General features: G+C 64.7%; 1 protein-coding gene across 1 annotated transcript in view; it reads right to left on the reverse strand.

The window, feature by feature from the left end:
- The window catches only part of LOC104479469 (uncharacterized), a 12441-nt gene extending 3562 nt beyond the window's left edge, over nucleotides 1–8879 (reverse strand). Inside the window, 9 exon segments of the mRNA XM_086769241.1 lie at nucleotides 2194–2507; nucleotides 2510–2743; nucleotides 2746–3079; nucleotides 5837–5869; nucleotides 5872–6470; nucleotides 6473–6890; nucleotides 6892–7430; nucleotides 8021–8113; nucleotides 8714–8879. Coding sequence (XP_086625367.1) covers nucleotides 2194–2507; nucleotides 2510–2743; nucleotides 2746–3079; nucleotides 5837–5869; nucleotides 5872–6470; nucleotides 6473–6890; nucleotides 6892–7430; nucleotides 8021–8113; nucleotides 8714–8879 — 2730 coding nt within the window.
- Between the last annotated feature and the right edge of the window lie 7132 nt (nucleotides 8880–16011).

A 16011-nucleotide genomic window follows, 5' to 3' on the forward strand; every position in this document is an offset into this window, starting at 1 on the left:
TAAGCTCGTCGCCCACCGGCACCTCCACACCGGCGCCACGCCCTACGGCTGTCCGGATTGCGGGAAGAGCTACCGCGACAGCTCCTCGCTCCTGCGCCACCAGAAGACGCACACGGGCGAGCGCCCGTACCGCTGCCAGGAGTGCGGGAAGGGCTTCCTGTGCCAGGCGGATTTGGTCAACCACCGCCGCATCCACACCGGCGAGCGGCCCTACGGCTGCCAGGACTGCGGGCGCCGCTTCAACCACCGCTCCAACCTCAATGCCCACCGCCGCATCCACACCGGAACATGCCCCACAAGTGTCCGCACTGCGGGAAGAGCTACCGCAACCGCTCCTCCCTGGAACGCCACCAGAAGACGCACGCGGCCGAGCGCCCGCACCGCTGCGAGGAGTGCGGGAAGGCCTTCAAGCACGGCTCCGTGCTGACTGTCCACCGCCGCGTCCACTCCAGGGAGAGGCCCTACGCCTGCTCCCAGTGCCACAAGACCTTCAAGGTGAGCGCGGGGCTGGTGCGGCACTGGCAGACCCACACCGGCGAGCAGCCCTACTGCTGCGCGCAGTGCGGGCGCCGCATTCGGCCACAGGTCCCACCTGACGCAGCACCAGCGCACGCACGCCAGCGCCGCCGAGAACCGGAGTCCCTGCAGGGAGACCCCTTCCGACCGTCCCGCCCTCATCGAGCACTGACGGGCGCGCGCCGCTGAGAACCGTCAACCCGACGGCGGCAGGGCCTTTTCGGCCGCTCGCTCCTGGCTCACTGCCCCCGTACCCGCCCGGATCGCCCTGAAAGCTTCACCTCCGGCACCCGACTCATCCAACCTCGGCAGATCCACGGCAAGGAGAGGCCTTCGGGCCGTGACGAGAGCTTTCGGCGCAGCTCCGGTCTCGTCACGCATCGCGGGAGGCGCCAGCTTGGGGACGGGGACCGCCCCACCGGGGACCATCCCCGTCCTGGTGGCACCTCAGACCTGCGTGGTGCCTGGCGGTGGCACCGACCCATCCACCCCCACCCAGCTCTTATTTTTCTTTCCCTGAACTTTTTTTTTTTTACACAAAGGATTTTTTTGGGGGGTGTTTTACCAAAAGACGACCCCATCCTCTATTTTTTTGACCTTGGATTAAAGCTGAGCAGAAGGCAGAGAGGGCAGAGCCATGAGCTTCACCCAGGAGAAAGGAAATCACAGGAAAACATTTTTTTTCTTTTTGCTCAATTTCTGTATTTTTCACCCCTCTCTAGCATCTTGTGAAGGGATGGGCTGGATCGAAAGAAAATCACGACCGAAATAAAAGCATTTTTTGCGTTGGCATCTTGCGAGCGTGTCTGTGGTGGTGACGAAGAGGGGGCTGCGTGGGTGGGAGATCCTTTTCTGGAGGGGAAAACTGAAAAAAAAAAATTCCTCAGTTTTGGGGTCTGGGAGCATCCTCTGCGCCCGGAAGGCGCAAGATCCCCAGGAGCAGCTGCGGGGTGGTGGGGCTGGGCTGGAGACCTTGGGGCTGGGACGGGTGTCTCCCTCCCTCTCCGTTCCCTTGGCCAAGGATGACGGTCCCAACCAAACCACGGATGAGGCGCTCATGGTTTCACCATAGGGGTGCAGCATCCTTCCAGAACGTGGACGCTGGAGCCCACGTGTCCTCCTCACCCTCCACCCATCCGCAGAGCGGTCCTTGAAGCCCTTCGGCCAACTCAAGAGTTTATTCACCCAAAGACGAACCGCAGATGGGTCGAGGGACGGAGGCAGCGCAGCGGCGCCGAATAACATCACGTGAAAAAAAATAATAATAATAACGACCCGCCGATGAGGAAGAACTCGGTTCGGTGCGTCCCAACAGCGTTGTGGGACCCTTTCCACCCCATTTCTTCCTGAAGAAGCCGAGTCCCAAGCGGCGTCTTCAAAATGTTGGTCTGCGCCCGAATCCATCCACCATTTGGCTGTAGAAGAAGCCCGTGGTCCGTGTGGTGTTGCTTGATGCCAGCAGAAGAAATGATCGGGCCATGGACGTGACATTTTGGGGTCTCAAGCCAACGAGTCCACTCTTCCGAAGGAATTTGTGCCGTTGGTGTGCGTCTCGCAGCTGGGCCCATCTCAGCAAGCTGATGGGCCTCCCGGCCTTAACCCTGGACTCTGTGAGGAACTGTAGAATAATTTGGGTTGGAAGGGACCTTTAGAGGTCATCTAGTCCAAGCCCCCCACAACGAGCAAGGAATCGGGAAGATGTGGAGAGCACCAGCCAGGTCTCTACCCAACGTGGGTCCTCCGATGGGTCATGAAGTTCGAGCAGCGGATAAAGCTCTTCCCGCAGTCAGGACACTGGTAGGGCTTCCCCTCCCGATGGGTCCGTTGGTGTTTAATCAAGGCAGAGCTCACGGTGAAGCTCCTCCTGCACTGCGGACACTCGTAGGGCTTCTCCCCGGTGTGGATGCGTTGGTGGGTCATCAGGTTGGAGCTGCGGTTGAAGCTCTTCCCGCAGTGGGGGCAGCGGTAGGGTCTCTCGCCCGTGTGCGTCCGCTGTGCCTGATGAGGTCCGAGCTGTTCCTAAACCACTTCCCGCAGTCGACGCAGCTGTAGGGCTTCTCCCCGGTGTGGACGCGCTGGTGGATGATGAGGCTGGAGCTCTGGCTGAAGGTCTTCTCGCACTCCTCGCACTTGTAGGGTCTCTCCCCGGTGTGGATCTTCTGGTGGCGGATCAGGTAGGAGCTGACGCTGAAGCTCTTCCCGCACTCGGGGCACTTGTAGGGCCGTTCCCGGTGTGGGTGCGTTGGTGGGACGTGAGGTTGGAGCTCTGGTTGAAGCCCTTCCCGCATTCAGAGCATTTGTAGGGCTTCTCGCCGGTGTGCAGGCGTTGGTGGGTGATGAGGGTGGAGCTGTCGCTGAAGCTCTTCCCGCAGTGGGGACACTTGTAGGGCTTCTCCCCAGTGTGCAGACGCTGGTGGGTGATCAGATGGGAGCTGCGGCTGAAGCTCTTCCCGCACTCCAAGCACTTGTAGGGCTTCTCACCGGCATGCAAGCGCTGGTGCACCGCCAGGTTGGAGCTACGGCTGAAGCTCCGACCACATTCCTCGCAGGTGGCCGGTCTTTCCTCCTCTGAGCTTCGTAGGGTGGTTTGCAACCTTTCCAATGGAGCATCTTCTTGGCTTTTCCTCCTCGTTGGCCTCCTGCTCCATGGAGCATCTTGGCTTTTCCTCCTCGTTGGCCTCCTGCTCCATGGAGCATCTTCTTGGCTTTTCCTCTTTGTTGACCTTCTGCTCCGCGGAGCCTCTCAAAACAGCCTCTTCCACAAGATTCAGCCGGTGGGGTTTCTCCTCTGCGTTCTCCATCCCCGGTTCATTGCCTGCTGGAGGAAGGAACAAGGAGAGGAAGGAGATTTGCACCCGCGCCAGAGGGAAGGAGAAGGAGCTCCTCCCAGATCCGTCTCTGGGAGGACGGCGTCCACAACGGGGCTGCCCTGCAGCCAGAAGTGACGCTGGGCTGGAGGACGGAGAAGAAGAGAGGATGAAAGGTCAAGCGAGTTCCTCCTCACCTGCCTGGGTATCTCGTAGCATCTCCTCTTCTCGATCTGGCCAAGGTTTGGGAACAGGGAATCCTATTTTGGGGAGAAAAAACCAAGTTGTGAGCTGTTCCCCGGTTTGGGTTGAGGGCTGCTCCTGCCCCAAGTCCGTCCCTACTGGGAAGTCGGCAAGGAGGGCACCACCGTCCTCTTGCGTCCATAGAACCCTCAAGATACAGCCCAGAAAACGCTCGAAACGCCAAAATACAGCCCAGAAAACGCTCAAAACGCCAAAATACAGCCCAGAAAGGCTCCAGACCCCCGAGACACAGCCAGGCCGTGGGGCCGAGGTCATAAACAAGACGATCCGCCCACAACGGGCTGGGGGGAGGAGAAACGAGGGGCTCGTCCCGCTCGGGAGCCATGGTTTTGGGGAGAAGGACCAGTGCCGCGTCCCTCCAAGCCCCGTCCCACCAGAGCTGGAGAGGGGACAAGGACAAGGGCGAAGCCAGCGACGGCCCTGGGGGGGCGATGCTCCTGCCCACCCCCAGTGTCCTGGGGCCACGGGGGGCTGTGGGGCACCGGGGACAGGGTCCCCTCGCTGCGGGGTGATCCTCGCACATGAGTCCTGGAGGTCCAAGGTGTGTCCCCCCCAAAAAAAAACCACTTCCCAGGGACCCCCAACACCCCCCCAAGAGAAATTTGGGGCTCAATCCTCCCACCCCCCCAGGCTGGGGACAAACTTGGCCCGCGTCCCCGTCCCCGCGCCCCCGAAAATGACTCATTAACGACCCTCAGCAATTAAACAGCTCTCCAGGAAGGACACTCGCCCAACGATTTTAGGACAAAACTGTTTATTTCAGAACAATTTTGCCAAGAGGAGAGCAATTTTCCGGATGGGAGTGACAGCAAATGGAATAATTCCCTAATTCGGGCTGGAATTAATTATCATACATAATAATAATAATAATTAAGGAGCTTGGAGACATCAGATTCTCTGGTCGGACCTTCGTCTGGCCAATTACCGGCCGTAAGGGGGGGACTGTCCCAGAACGGATGCCCACCATGGATCGTTGACTGCGTTTTTGAATATTTTGTGGAATTTGTCTCGTTTTTCTGCAATTACTAATGCCCGAGTCGTACTAACGTTTAAATTCTATCATCAACGCTCCTTGCGCCCGCCGCTTTGCCCGTGCCAAGAACCGATCGAAGCGTTGACTGAAAAAAACGTTGACTGAAGAGAGAAATCCACGCCGAGGGCGGGGCCGGCGCAGTGGACGGTGGAGCGGGCCGATGGCGGGGCGGAGCGGCTGAAATCGCGTCTGATCAGGGAGCGAGGACACAGACGGGCGGGACGGACCACAGATCTCCTCGGCGTTGACCCAAAGGCGCGCCGGGGTTGGCTGTAGCGTCTCGCATAGCCAACCTACGCCCACGGCTCCATCAGAAGCAAAGTTTCCCAGGTGCCCCCAGGCTCGTAGGTGACGTTCGGTGGCATCGTCTTCACCAGTTTCAGCGAGAAGACTTCTGGTGTCGCCTTCTCTTGAGGGCTCAGCTTCCACCATCGTTGGGCGTGAAGGCAACCCAAAGCCAAGGACCTCGTCCCATGGGTTACCCTGAAGGCACCCGGCACCAACGCGGTCACCGCAAACTGGCTGTCCTCAGTGAGGGACAGCGTTTGGGGTCAACCATGCTCAAGTAACGATGAGTGGGAGAGAACACGAAGACTTCGCAGCGAGGTAGCCATTGCGTCCGGCTCATCGGCCGGGACCGCGCCCGTCCCAGACGAAGCTGAGTCGAGGTAAGACGTGGCTGCCGAGCCAGGCGAGCCGTCCCTCGCCAACGGCAAGCGAGAAGGTGGCTCCGGCCTGGGCGCGTCTGTTGACACCACTCATTCTACTCATTTCACAGACCCGTTGGGGTCCAAAAGGGGTCGTCGAGTAGGATTATTATTTTTTTTTTTTCCAAATCACATAGGGACCTTCTTCAGTAACGGGGGAGGATGAAGTTGAGGTTGAGCGGAGAAGGACGGTTGGAGGGTTGGCTGTGATGAGTTTGGGAGGAGACAGACTTGGAGGTGAGGGGACTAACGTTAAATTTAAAAGCGAGAGCACTCGGTGTCGACAGCGTGAGGAGAACAACGGCCACGCCACAAGAAGATCGACACGGAGCACGTCTTCTTCGGATGAGCGACCCGGGCCAGCCGACGGACTCGGGACGTCTCGAATTCCTTCACTGCTGAGCTGCGGAAGCGCCGTCCGGACCCGTCAATCCGTCGTCGCACCCCGCCTCTGCTCCTGCTCCCGCTCCGTGCCGGCCCTTCCCTTTCCGCGCGTCGGGCAAAGCCACGCCAGCCCCGGTCCTCCTGTGGATCTCCTGGTGCCTGGCGCGGTGGAGGCCTGGCGGAAGGGTTTTTGGCAGACGGGGCAGGGGTAGGGCTTTTCTCCCGTGTGGACGCGCCGGTGGGTGAGGAGGAGGAAGTTGGAGTGGAAGCTTTTCCCGCAGTCGGAGCAGGGGTAAGGCCTCCCCTCGGCGTGGAAGCGCTGGTGCTTCAGGAGGGCCGCGACGGTGCCGAAGGACTCCCCGCAGCTGGGACACGCGTAGGGTTTCTCCTCGGCGTGGCTCCTGCGGTGCCTCCGCAGGGTCGAGCCGTCCTTGTAGCGCTTCTCGCAGTGGGGGCACTGGAAGGGCCTCTCCCCAGCGTGGACCCGCTTGTGCTTCAGCAGGCTCGCGCTGTGGCTGAAGGTCTTCTCGCACCTGGAGCACCGGTAGGGCCGCTCCCCGGCGTGGGTGGCGCGGTGGAGGACCAGAGCCGATTTCGCGTGGAAGCTCTTCCGACAGAAGGGGCACTCGTAACGCCCCTCCCCGGCCTGGGCGCCCTGGGACGCCCTCTGCTTCTTCTCCGTGTGGACCTTCTTGTGCTTGAGGAGCCCGGAGCTGTCGGCGTAGCCTTGCCCGCAGTCCGAGCACTTGTACGGCCTCTCCCGCTGTGGCTTCGCTGGTGTCTCGTCAGGTGGCAGCTCAGCCGAAAGCTCTTCTCGCAGTGGGGACAGCCGTAGGGCTTCTCGCCGGTGTGGATTCTCCGGTGGGCGAGGAGATCCGAGCTCATGAGGAAGCTCTTCCCGCAGTCGGGGCAGGCGTAGGGTTTCTCCCCGGTGTGGACCCGCTGGTGGACGACCAGGACGGACCTCCGGCCGAAGCCCTTCCCGCACACCGAGCACTTGAAGGGCTTCTCTCCCGTGTGGACGCGCTGGTGGATGGCCAGGTACCGCCGCAAGCCGAAGCTCTTCCCGCAGGCGAGGCACCGCCCGAAAGGGTTGTCCACGCGATGGGTGGCCTCGTGGGCCAGCAGATAAGCGTTCAACTGGAACGACTTCCCGCAAACGAGGCAGACGTAGGGTTTTGTCCCCGGCGTGGATCTTCCGTGGGTGGCTGAGGGTGGAGGTGAGACGGAAACGCTTCCCGCACTCCGGGCACTCGTAGGGTTTCTCGCCCGTGTGGATCCGTCGGTGCCGGTTGAGGGACGACCCGACTCGGAAACCCTTCCCGCACTCGTGGCAGGTGAAGGGCTTTTCGCCGGTGTGGATGCGCTGGTGGGGGGATGAGGAAGGACCTCCGAGTGAAGATCTTCCCGCAGTCGGGACAGCTGTGGAGGGCCTTGCGCATGGCTCCTGCCGCCTCCCCGGCCGCCTTCCTCCCGCTCTTGCTGCAGCCGGGGGTCCTCTCGGCGGCGCGGCCCCCGCGGGAGGCTGGCCGCCGCCCGCCCTTCCCGGGTGGTGGGTCTCCGTGGGCGTCGTCGCTGGGCCCTGCGGAGGCTGGCCGCGGTTGACGCCCGCGCTGCGCCGTTGGCTCTTGGCAGATCTCCACCTCGGACAAGTCCAGCGGAGCTCAGATCCTCCTGCTTCCTGCCGAGCGTTTCCCTTCCCGTCCGCCATCCCGTCAGCTGTAGGAACGAAGGTCCCAAGCCACAGTCAGGGTGGCTTTGGCCAACGTGGCGTTGGCCTTGGCCAACGTTCCCTACCAACGTTTACGGCTCTGACGGCCAAATCCAGCCTGCTTGAGCAGCTCCGGCGGCACCATGGGGTGGGGGTGGTGGTGGTGGTGGTGATCCCCAAGCTACAAACCCACCCCGATGCAGCTCACGGGGCGCGGGGCCACGGGAAAGAGGTCTGTTGAGGGTTACCAGGCTGAGAAGGTCCACGCGGACCTCTGGGTGGAGGAGGGATGTCCGTGCCCTCCTCCTGAGCGGCTTCTCCTCCGTGGGCCCCCCCCCACCCCACCCCACTTCCCACCGCGCCCCGGACCCCGTCCCTCGCTCCACCACCAAGACCTGGAGAAGAAGGAGGACGCGGTGCCGGGGTCCGGCGGGTGGGATGGGGACCGGCCGCCCCCTCACCCCGCATCCACGCGGGACGTGCGCGTGGGGCAGGACCCCCCTCCCGCCCCACACCTGCGTCCCACCCCCGGCACCCCCCAGCCCGTGGACCCCCCCCCCCACGCGGGAGTGGGGCTGCCCCGCTGCGGGGACGTTACCTGCGGGACGTGGGGCGGGCGGAGGGGGGGGTGGTCCCGGGTTGGGGCGGGAGGGGCTGTGGGGCGCTCGGGGGTCCCGGTGCAGGCGGCTTCCTCGTGTGACCCGGATACAGAGAGCGGAGGAGCCGCATGCTTCCTCCTCTTCCTCCTCCTCCCCCCTTCCTCTTCCTGCTGCTGCTTCTTCCTCTTCCTGCTGCTGCTCCTCCTCCTCCTCTTGCTCCTCCTCCTGCTCCATCCCTCCTCCCCAATCCCTCCTGTTCTTCCTCCTCCTCCTCCATCCCTCCTTCTTCTCCTCTCCATCCCTCCTCCTCCTCCTTTCCTCCTACTTCCTCTTCCACCCCTTCTCCTCCTCCTCCATCCCTCCTTCTTCTCTCCATCCCTCCTTCTTCTCCTCTTCCACCCCTCCTCCTCCTCTTCCTCCTCCATCCCTCCTCTTCCTCCTCCTCCATCCCTCTTCCTCCTTCATCCCTCCTCTATCCCTCCTCCTCCTCCTCTTCCTCCTCCATGCCTCCTCCTCCTCTGCCCAGGACCAGCGCCCACCCGCGGTCCCCCTTTCCCCCGTGGGGCTGCCCAAGGTTGGTTTGATTGGTGGAGGATCACGGTGAAAGAGAGGAAGAGGAGGGTGACACTTCGCTGCCCTTTGCAACCCGAGCGTGAGGTCCGGGGCTGGAGACCCCAAGAGTCGCTGCCCACCTACGCCGGGAGGGTTGCTGCCATCTTCTACTTCACGTGGGGGGTTCTGGTGGGACCTCAGCTCCTTGTAGCTCTTCCAACACGCGGAGAACCCGTAGGGAGCCTCCTCCGTGAGGGTCTGCTGAGCTCTGAGGTCACGGCGAAGCCCGTCCTGCCCTTGGGGCATCCGTAGGGTCTCTCAGCATGATGGATCCTCTGGTGGGACGTGAGGCTGGGGCCATCGCTGACGCTCCTCCAGCATCCAGGGCGACTGGTGGCGTTTTCAGATCTTTTCAGACATTTCCAGCGTTGAGCGTGTCCCCCCTTGAGGGAGGAGCAGCCTCGAGGTCCTCAAAGGCGCCCTGGCCATGGGAGGAGCTGGTCTGCGTCATCTCATGATGGTTCCTCAGCTCCAGGAATCCTCCTCCTCTTCGCTCCTCCGGCCTCGAGGAGGACAATGAAGGCCTGGAGGACATCCCTGGGAAGGGGCTGGGAGGCGGGATGTCCACCGAAGGGAGGGCAGGAGCATCTCCAGGATCCTCCAGACAGGTGGTTCTCTGTGGGCTTTGTCCCACCTCAGGCTGGAGAAGGAGGACAGGACCGGGTGGAGAGCCAAGAGATGCTGGGTTGGAGATGTCAGTTGGACACTGGGATGTCTTCTCCTTCCATCCCTGGAGGAGAAGAGACCCCTTGGGAGCCGCAGCCTGAGGAGGAGGAGGTCCTGCAGGCGACCACCGAAGGTTCTCGGCTCTGCGGTCCCTCAAGGGGAGTCGGCCAAGGAGCCCAACCAAACCTGGAGGAGATGCTGGTGGGGCTGTGAGGACACCGCCCCTCCTGGGCTTCATCCTGCCAAACCTCACGGGCGGTGTCCCCGTCCCTGTCCCCGCCCCGCGGCGGAGAACACCCCACCGTGACGTCGTCCCCCTGGGGTGTCACCTTCTCCTGGTCCAGCTCAGAGCGGCTGGCACCTCCTGAGGATGCAGAATGGTGCTGAGCACCACGCAGAAGGGTGCTGAGCACCACGCACCAAGCACAGGGATGCAGCTGGCAGGGTGCTGAGCACCACGCAGAGGGATGCTGAGCATCACGCCCGAGGATGCATCCGGCCGGGTGCTGAGCCACAGCACCCGGTGCTGAGCAGCGGGGCACAGGGATGCAGCTGGAGGGTGCTGAGCACCCTGCAGACAGATTTCGGCAGCAGGGTGCTGAGCACCAGGTACGGGGTGGTACCAGAAGGGTGCTGAGCAGCCTGCAATACGGAAAAGGCCGCAGCCGGGTGGTGCTGAGCCCCCCGGCACAAAGATGCTGAGCCCCCCCCACAGCCGGGTGGTGCTGAGCCCCCCGGCACAAAGATGCTGAGCCCCCCCCCACAGCCGGGTGGTGCTGAGCCCCCCTGCACAAAGATGCTGAGCCCCCCCCACAGCCGGGTGGTGCTGAGCCCCCCGGCACAAAGATGCTGAGCCCCCCCCACAGCCGGGTGGTGCTGAGCCCCCCGGCACAAAGATGCTGAGCCCCCCACAGCCGGGTGGTGCTGAGCCCCCCTGCACAAAGATGCTGAGCCCCCCCCACAGCCGGGTGGTGCTGAGCCCCCCTGCACAAAGATGCTGAGCCCCCCCCACAGCCGGGTGGTGCTGAGCCCCCCGGCACAAAGATGCTGAGCCCCCCCCACAGCCGGGTGGTGCTGAGCCCCCCGGCACAAAGATGCTGAGCCCCCCCCACAGCCGGGTGGTGCTGAGCCCCCCGGCACAAAGATGCTGAGCCCCCCCCACAGCCGGGTGGTGCTGAGCCCCCCGGCACAAAGATGCTGAGCCCAGCCGCAGCCGGATGGTGCTGAGCCCCCGGCCGGGGGTGCTGAGCCCCCCCCCGCAGCAGCAGCCGCCGCAGAGTGCCCGGGCGGGGCCGCATCCGGATCCCCCCCGCGGTGCGGGCGCTGCGGGTGCCGGCGCGGGGATCACAGCGGCCGCGGGGGGGGGCCGGGGAGGGGGGGGGGGCACCGGGGGGGAGTCAGGGGGACCGGGGGGGGGGGGGGTGAGGGGGGCGGGGATTGGGAAGAGCAGGGATTATGGGGGGAGTAGGGATTAGAGGGGGGCTGCAGGGATTTGGGGGGCAGCAGGGATTGGGGGGGCTGCAGGGATGGGGGGGGAATAGGGATTGGGGGGGAACCGGGATTATCCGGCTCCTGGGATAATCCCTGGGGGGGCGGGGGGGGGGCGCAGGATTATCTGCGTGCGCGGGGACGGGCGTGCAAGCGCACACGCGTGTCCGCGGCTCTGCGTGTGCTGTGCGCGTTGGTGCACGTGCAGAGGCCCGGGGGCTGTGGGCGTGCACGAGCGTGCAAGCGCACACACGTGTCCGTGGCTCCATGTGCATGATGGCGCGTGTGTGCGCGATGGCGCGCATGTAAAGCTACGGGCTTGCGTGCACATGTGAGGCGTGTGCGAGCGTGCGAGGAGCCGGGGCGTGCAGGCGCACACACGTGTCCGTGGCTCCGTGTGAGTGATGGTGCACGTGTAAAGCTACGGGCTTGTGCGCACACGTGAGGCATGCGTGAGCGTGCGAGGAGCTGGGGCGTGCAAGTGCACACGCGTTGTCCGTGGCTCCGTGTGCGTGCGCGCGTCGGTGTGTGTGCAAAGCTGTGAGGGTGGGGGGGGGAGGGGGGGTGCACACGTGTGAGGCCTCGTGCGTGTGCAGGCCCAGGGAGGCCACGCGTGCGCGAGGCGTGTGCAAGCGTGTGCAAGGCGTGCAAGACGTGCGAAGGCGTGCGGGGGTGACGGGGGTGGGGGTGCCCGGGGTGGGGGGGGGTGCGGGGGGGGGGGGGGGTGAGAAGGGACCCTGTGACCCACGCGTGCGACACGCACGCACACGCGTGACACGCGCAGACGGCCGACAGCACCACCGCCCTGCGCCCCCCCCCCCCGAATCCCCCGTCACCCCCCCTCCCCTTCCCCCCGCGCCCCCCCCGCCCCCCCCCCCCGCGGCGGGACCGCCCTCCCCTCCCCGCTGCCGAGGCGGAGCCGGCCCCTCCCCTCCCCCCCCCCTCCCCCCCCCGGATTTTTCCCGTCCCTCCATCCCCGGGAGTTTCCCATCCTCCATCCGGAGCATCCTCAGCCTCGGCCTCCCCCTCCCCCCCCCCCGTTTTCGGGGACCCCCCCCGCATTTCTAACCCCCACCCCCCCCACCCCGCGCGGACAAGCTCAAGGTAAGGCCGCAGCGCCCCCCCAAAACCCAGCGGGGTCCCCCCTTTTCTGGGGGGAGCGGGAAGAGGCGGGGGGGAGGCAGGGAGCTGAGGGGGGGGAGGGGCACTGCCCCCGTTTGTAGCCGGGGGGGTGGGCGGGGTGGGGCTGACCCCCCCCCTTTTGTTTTCACGCGGGGGTTGCACCCCAAGGATGCCCCCTCCCCCCTGGAACCCGCCCCCCCCGCCATGCTGCCCCCCACCCCCCCCCAGCCTGGGCCCTGGGACCCCCAAATTTCCCCCCCCCACAGCCTGGGACCCCTATTCCCCTCCATCCTCCCCCCCCCACCCCGGACCCCCCCCAAATTGGAGGACCCCCACCCCGGGGTTCCCCCCTCGCCATCCTGCGACCCCCCCTTCCCCCAATTCTGGCCGCCCCCCATCCAGTCCTGGGGTCCCTCCCCCACCTTGGGGGGGGGGGGGAATTTGGGGTGTTGGGGGGGGGCACCCAGCACTCCCCCCCCCCCCCCCCGGCTGGGGTCCCATGGGCGCACCCCCCCCTCCTCACCTTGCTGCGAGCTTCCCCCAGCAGTGCCACGGTGTGGGGGGGAAAATATGGGGCTGGGGGGGGGGCGGGGGGGGCCCACGCCTGCGTCCCGCGAGCTCAGCAGTAACCAGGCAACCGCCCCTGAGCCTCTAATTGGCCCTGATTAGCGTCGGGGCTTAATTACCCCGTGTGCTGCTGGGGGGGGGGGTGCTCCCCCCCCCCCAAAACGCAGCACCCCCCCTCCCCAGGATCGGGCCCGCTCGACGCCGGCCCCCACCCCCCCCGCCCCCCGGTTGAGGGGTTTAATTGGGGATGTTAATTGGAAATCAGCGTGAAACGAAATTAAAACGAAATTAAAACAAAATTAAAATGAAATTAAAAGGAATTTTGGACGAATTCAAATCGAATTTTACGAGGATTTCAACAGAATTTTCAAATAATTTAGAATTAAATTTAAAATAATAGAAAACAAATTTCAAATTAATTTCAAATTAATTTTGAACGAATTTTGAACGGATTCTGAGCGGATCTGGAGCCCCGAGGACCGCGACCGGAGGGGAACGAGCCGCGAGCCGTTAATTATCGATCCGGGCGGCGGCCGGGTGCGGCGCTGGCAGGGCGGGGGCTGGGCCGCGGTCGCACACTCGCGTGCCCCCCATGCGACGCATGTGCGAGCAGAGGGTGGGTTACGCCACGCGTGTGCAACATGGGGTGGGTTACGTCACGCATGTGCAACGGGGGGTGGGTTGCGCCACGCGTGTGCGAGCGGGGGGTGGGTTGTGCCACGCGTGTGCGAGCGGGGAGTGGGTTGTGCCACGCGTGTGAGCAGAGGGTGGGTTGTGCCACATGTGTGCGAGCGGGGAGTGGGTTGTGCCACGCGTGTGCGAGCATGTCTACATGTGTGTGCGTGCATGCTGTGCTCCATAGGGGATGGCGTGTCTACACGTGTGTGCGTGTGTGTGCACGCTGTGCTCCATAGGGGATGGCGTGTTTACACGTGTGTGTGTGCATGCACGCTGTGCTCCATAGGGGATGGCGTGTCTACACGTGTGTGCATGTGTGTACACGCTGTGCTCCATAGGGGATGGCGTGTTTACACGTGTGTGTGTGCATGCACGCTGTGCTCCATAGGGGATGGCGTGTCTACACGTGTGTGTGTGTGTGTACACATGGTGGGGCGTGATCTATAGGGGATGGCGTGTTTACACGTGTGTGTGTGCATGTACACACAGTGGGGCGTGATCTATAGGGATGGCATGTCTACACGTGTGTGCTTGTACGCACGGTGGGGCGTGATCCGTAGGGGATGCACGGGCACAATCTATGGGGAATGTCATCTTCAGGGCTGACTCTATAGGGGACGCAGGACATGGACTGTGCTCCATAGGGGATGTGTAGTGTGTGGGATGGACTCTGCAGGGGACGCAGGGCACGCGGGGTGTGCTCCATAGGGGACGCAGGGCACGCGGGGTGTGCTCCATAGGGGACGTGCTCTGCAGGGGACGCAGGGCACGCGGGGTGTGCTCCATAGGGGACGTGCTCTGCAGGGGACGCAGGGCACGCGGGATGTGCTCCATAGGGGACGTGCTCCATAGGGGACGCAGGGCACGCGGGGTGTGCTCCATAGGGGACGTGCTCTGTAGGGGACGCAGGGCACGCGGGGTGTGCTCCATAGGGGACGCAGGGCACGCGGGGTGTGCTCCATAGGGGACGTGCTCTGCAGGGGACGCAGGGCACGCGGGGTGTGCTCCATAGGGGACGTGCTCCATAGGGGACGCAGGGCACGCAGGGTGTGCTCCATAGGGGACGTGCTCCATAGGGGACGCAGGGCACGGGGGGTGTGCTCCATAGGGGACGCAGGGCACGCGGGGTGTGCTCCATAGGGGACGTGCTCCATAGGGGACGCAGGGCACGCGGGGTGTGCTCCATAGGGGACGTGCTCTGTAGGGGACGCAGGGCACGCGGGGTGTGCTCCATAGGGGACGCAGGGCACGCGGGGTGTGCTCCATAGGGGACGTGCTCTGCAGGGGACGCAGGGCACGCGGGGTGTGCTCCATAGGGGACGTGCTCTGCAGGGGACGCAGGGCACGCGGGGTGTGCTCCATAGGGGACGTGCTCCATAGGGGACGCAGGGCACGCGGGGTGTGCTCCATAGGGGACGTGCTCCATAGGGGACGCAGGGCACGGGGGGTGTGCTCCATAGGGGACGTGCTCCATAGGGGACGCAGGGCACGGGGGGTGTGCTCCATAGGGGACGCAGGGCACGCGGGGTGTGCTCCATAGGGGACGTGCTCTGCAGGGGACGCAGGGCACGCGGGGTGTGCTCCATAGGGGACGCAGGGCACGCGGGGTGTGCTCCATAGGGGACGTGCTCCATAGGGGACGCAGGGCACGCGGGGTGTGCTCCATAGGGGACGTGCTCCATAGGGGACGCAGGGCACGCGGGGTGTGCTCCATAGGGGACGTGCTCTGTAGGGGACGCAGGGCACGCAGGGTGTGCTCCATAGGGGACGTGCTCCATAGGGGACGCAGGGCACGGGGGGTGTGCTCCATAGGGGACGTGCTCCATAGGGGACGCAGGGCACGGGGGGTGTGCTCCATAGGGGACGTGCTCTGCAGGGGACGCAGGGCACGCGGGGTGTGCTCCATAGGGGACGTGCTCCATAGGGGACGCAGGGCACGCGGGGTGTGCTCCATAGGGGACGTGCTCCATAGGGGACGCAGGGCACGCGGGGTGTGCTCCATAGGGGACGCAGGGCACGCGGGGTGTGCTCCATAGGGGACGTGCTCCATAGGGGACGCAGGGCACACGGGGTGTGCTCCATAGGGGACGTGCTCTGCAGGGGACGCAGGGCACGCAGGGTGTGCTCCATAGGGGACGTGCTCCATAGGGGACGCAGGGCACGCGGGGTGTGCTCCATAGGGGACGTGCTCCATAGGGGACGCAGGGCACGCGGGGTGTGCTCCATAGGGGACGTGCTCCATAGGGGACGCAGGGCACGCGGGGTGTGCTCCATAGGGGACGCAGGGCACGCGGGGTGTGCTCCATAGGGGACGTGCTCCATAGGGGACGCAGGGCACGCGGGGTGTGCTCCATAGGGGACGTGCTCCATAGGGGACGCAGGGCACGCGGGGTGTGCTCCATAGGGGACGTGCTCTGCAGGGGACGCAGGCACGCGGGGTGTGCTCCATAGGGGACGTGCTCCATAGGGGACGCAGGGCACGCGGGGTGTGCTCCATAGGGGACGTGCTCTGCAGGGGACGCAGGGCACGCGGGGTGTGCTCCATAGGGGACGTGCTCTGCAGGGGACGCAGGGCACGCGGGGTGTGCTCCATAGGGGACGTGCTCCATAGGGGACGCAGGGCACGCGGGGTGTGCTCCATAGGGGACGTGCTCTGCAGGGGACGCAGGGCACGCGGGGTGTGCTCCATAGGGGACGTGCTCCATAGGGGACGCAGGGCACGCGGGATGTGCTCCATAGGGGACGTGCTCTGCAGGGGACGCAGGGCACGCGGGGGTGTGCTCCATAGGGGACGTGCTCCATAGGGGACGCAGGGCACGCGGGGTGTGCTCCATAGGGGACGTGCTCTGCAGGGGAC

Source organism: Chlamydotis macqueenii, chromosome 33 (assembly GCF_036417535.1).
Source record: "Chlamydotis macqueenii isolate bChlMac1 chromosome 33, bChlMac1.mat, whole genome shotgun sequence".
NCBI lineage: Eukaryota > Metazoa > Chordata > Aves > Otidiformes > Otididae > Chlamydotis > Chlamydotis macqueenii.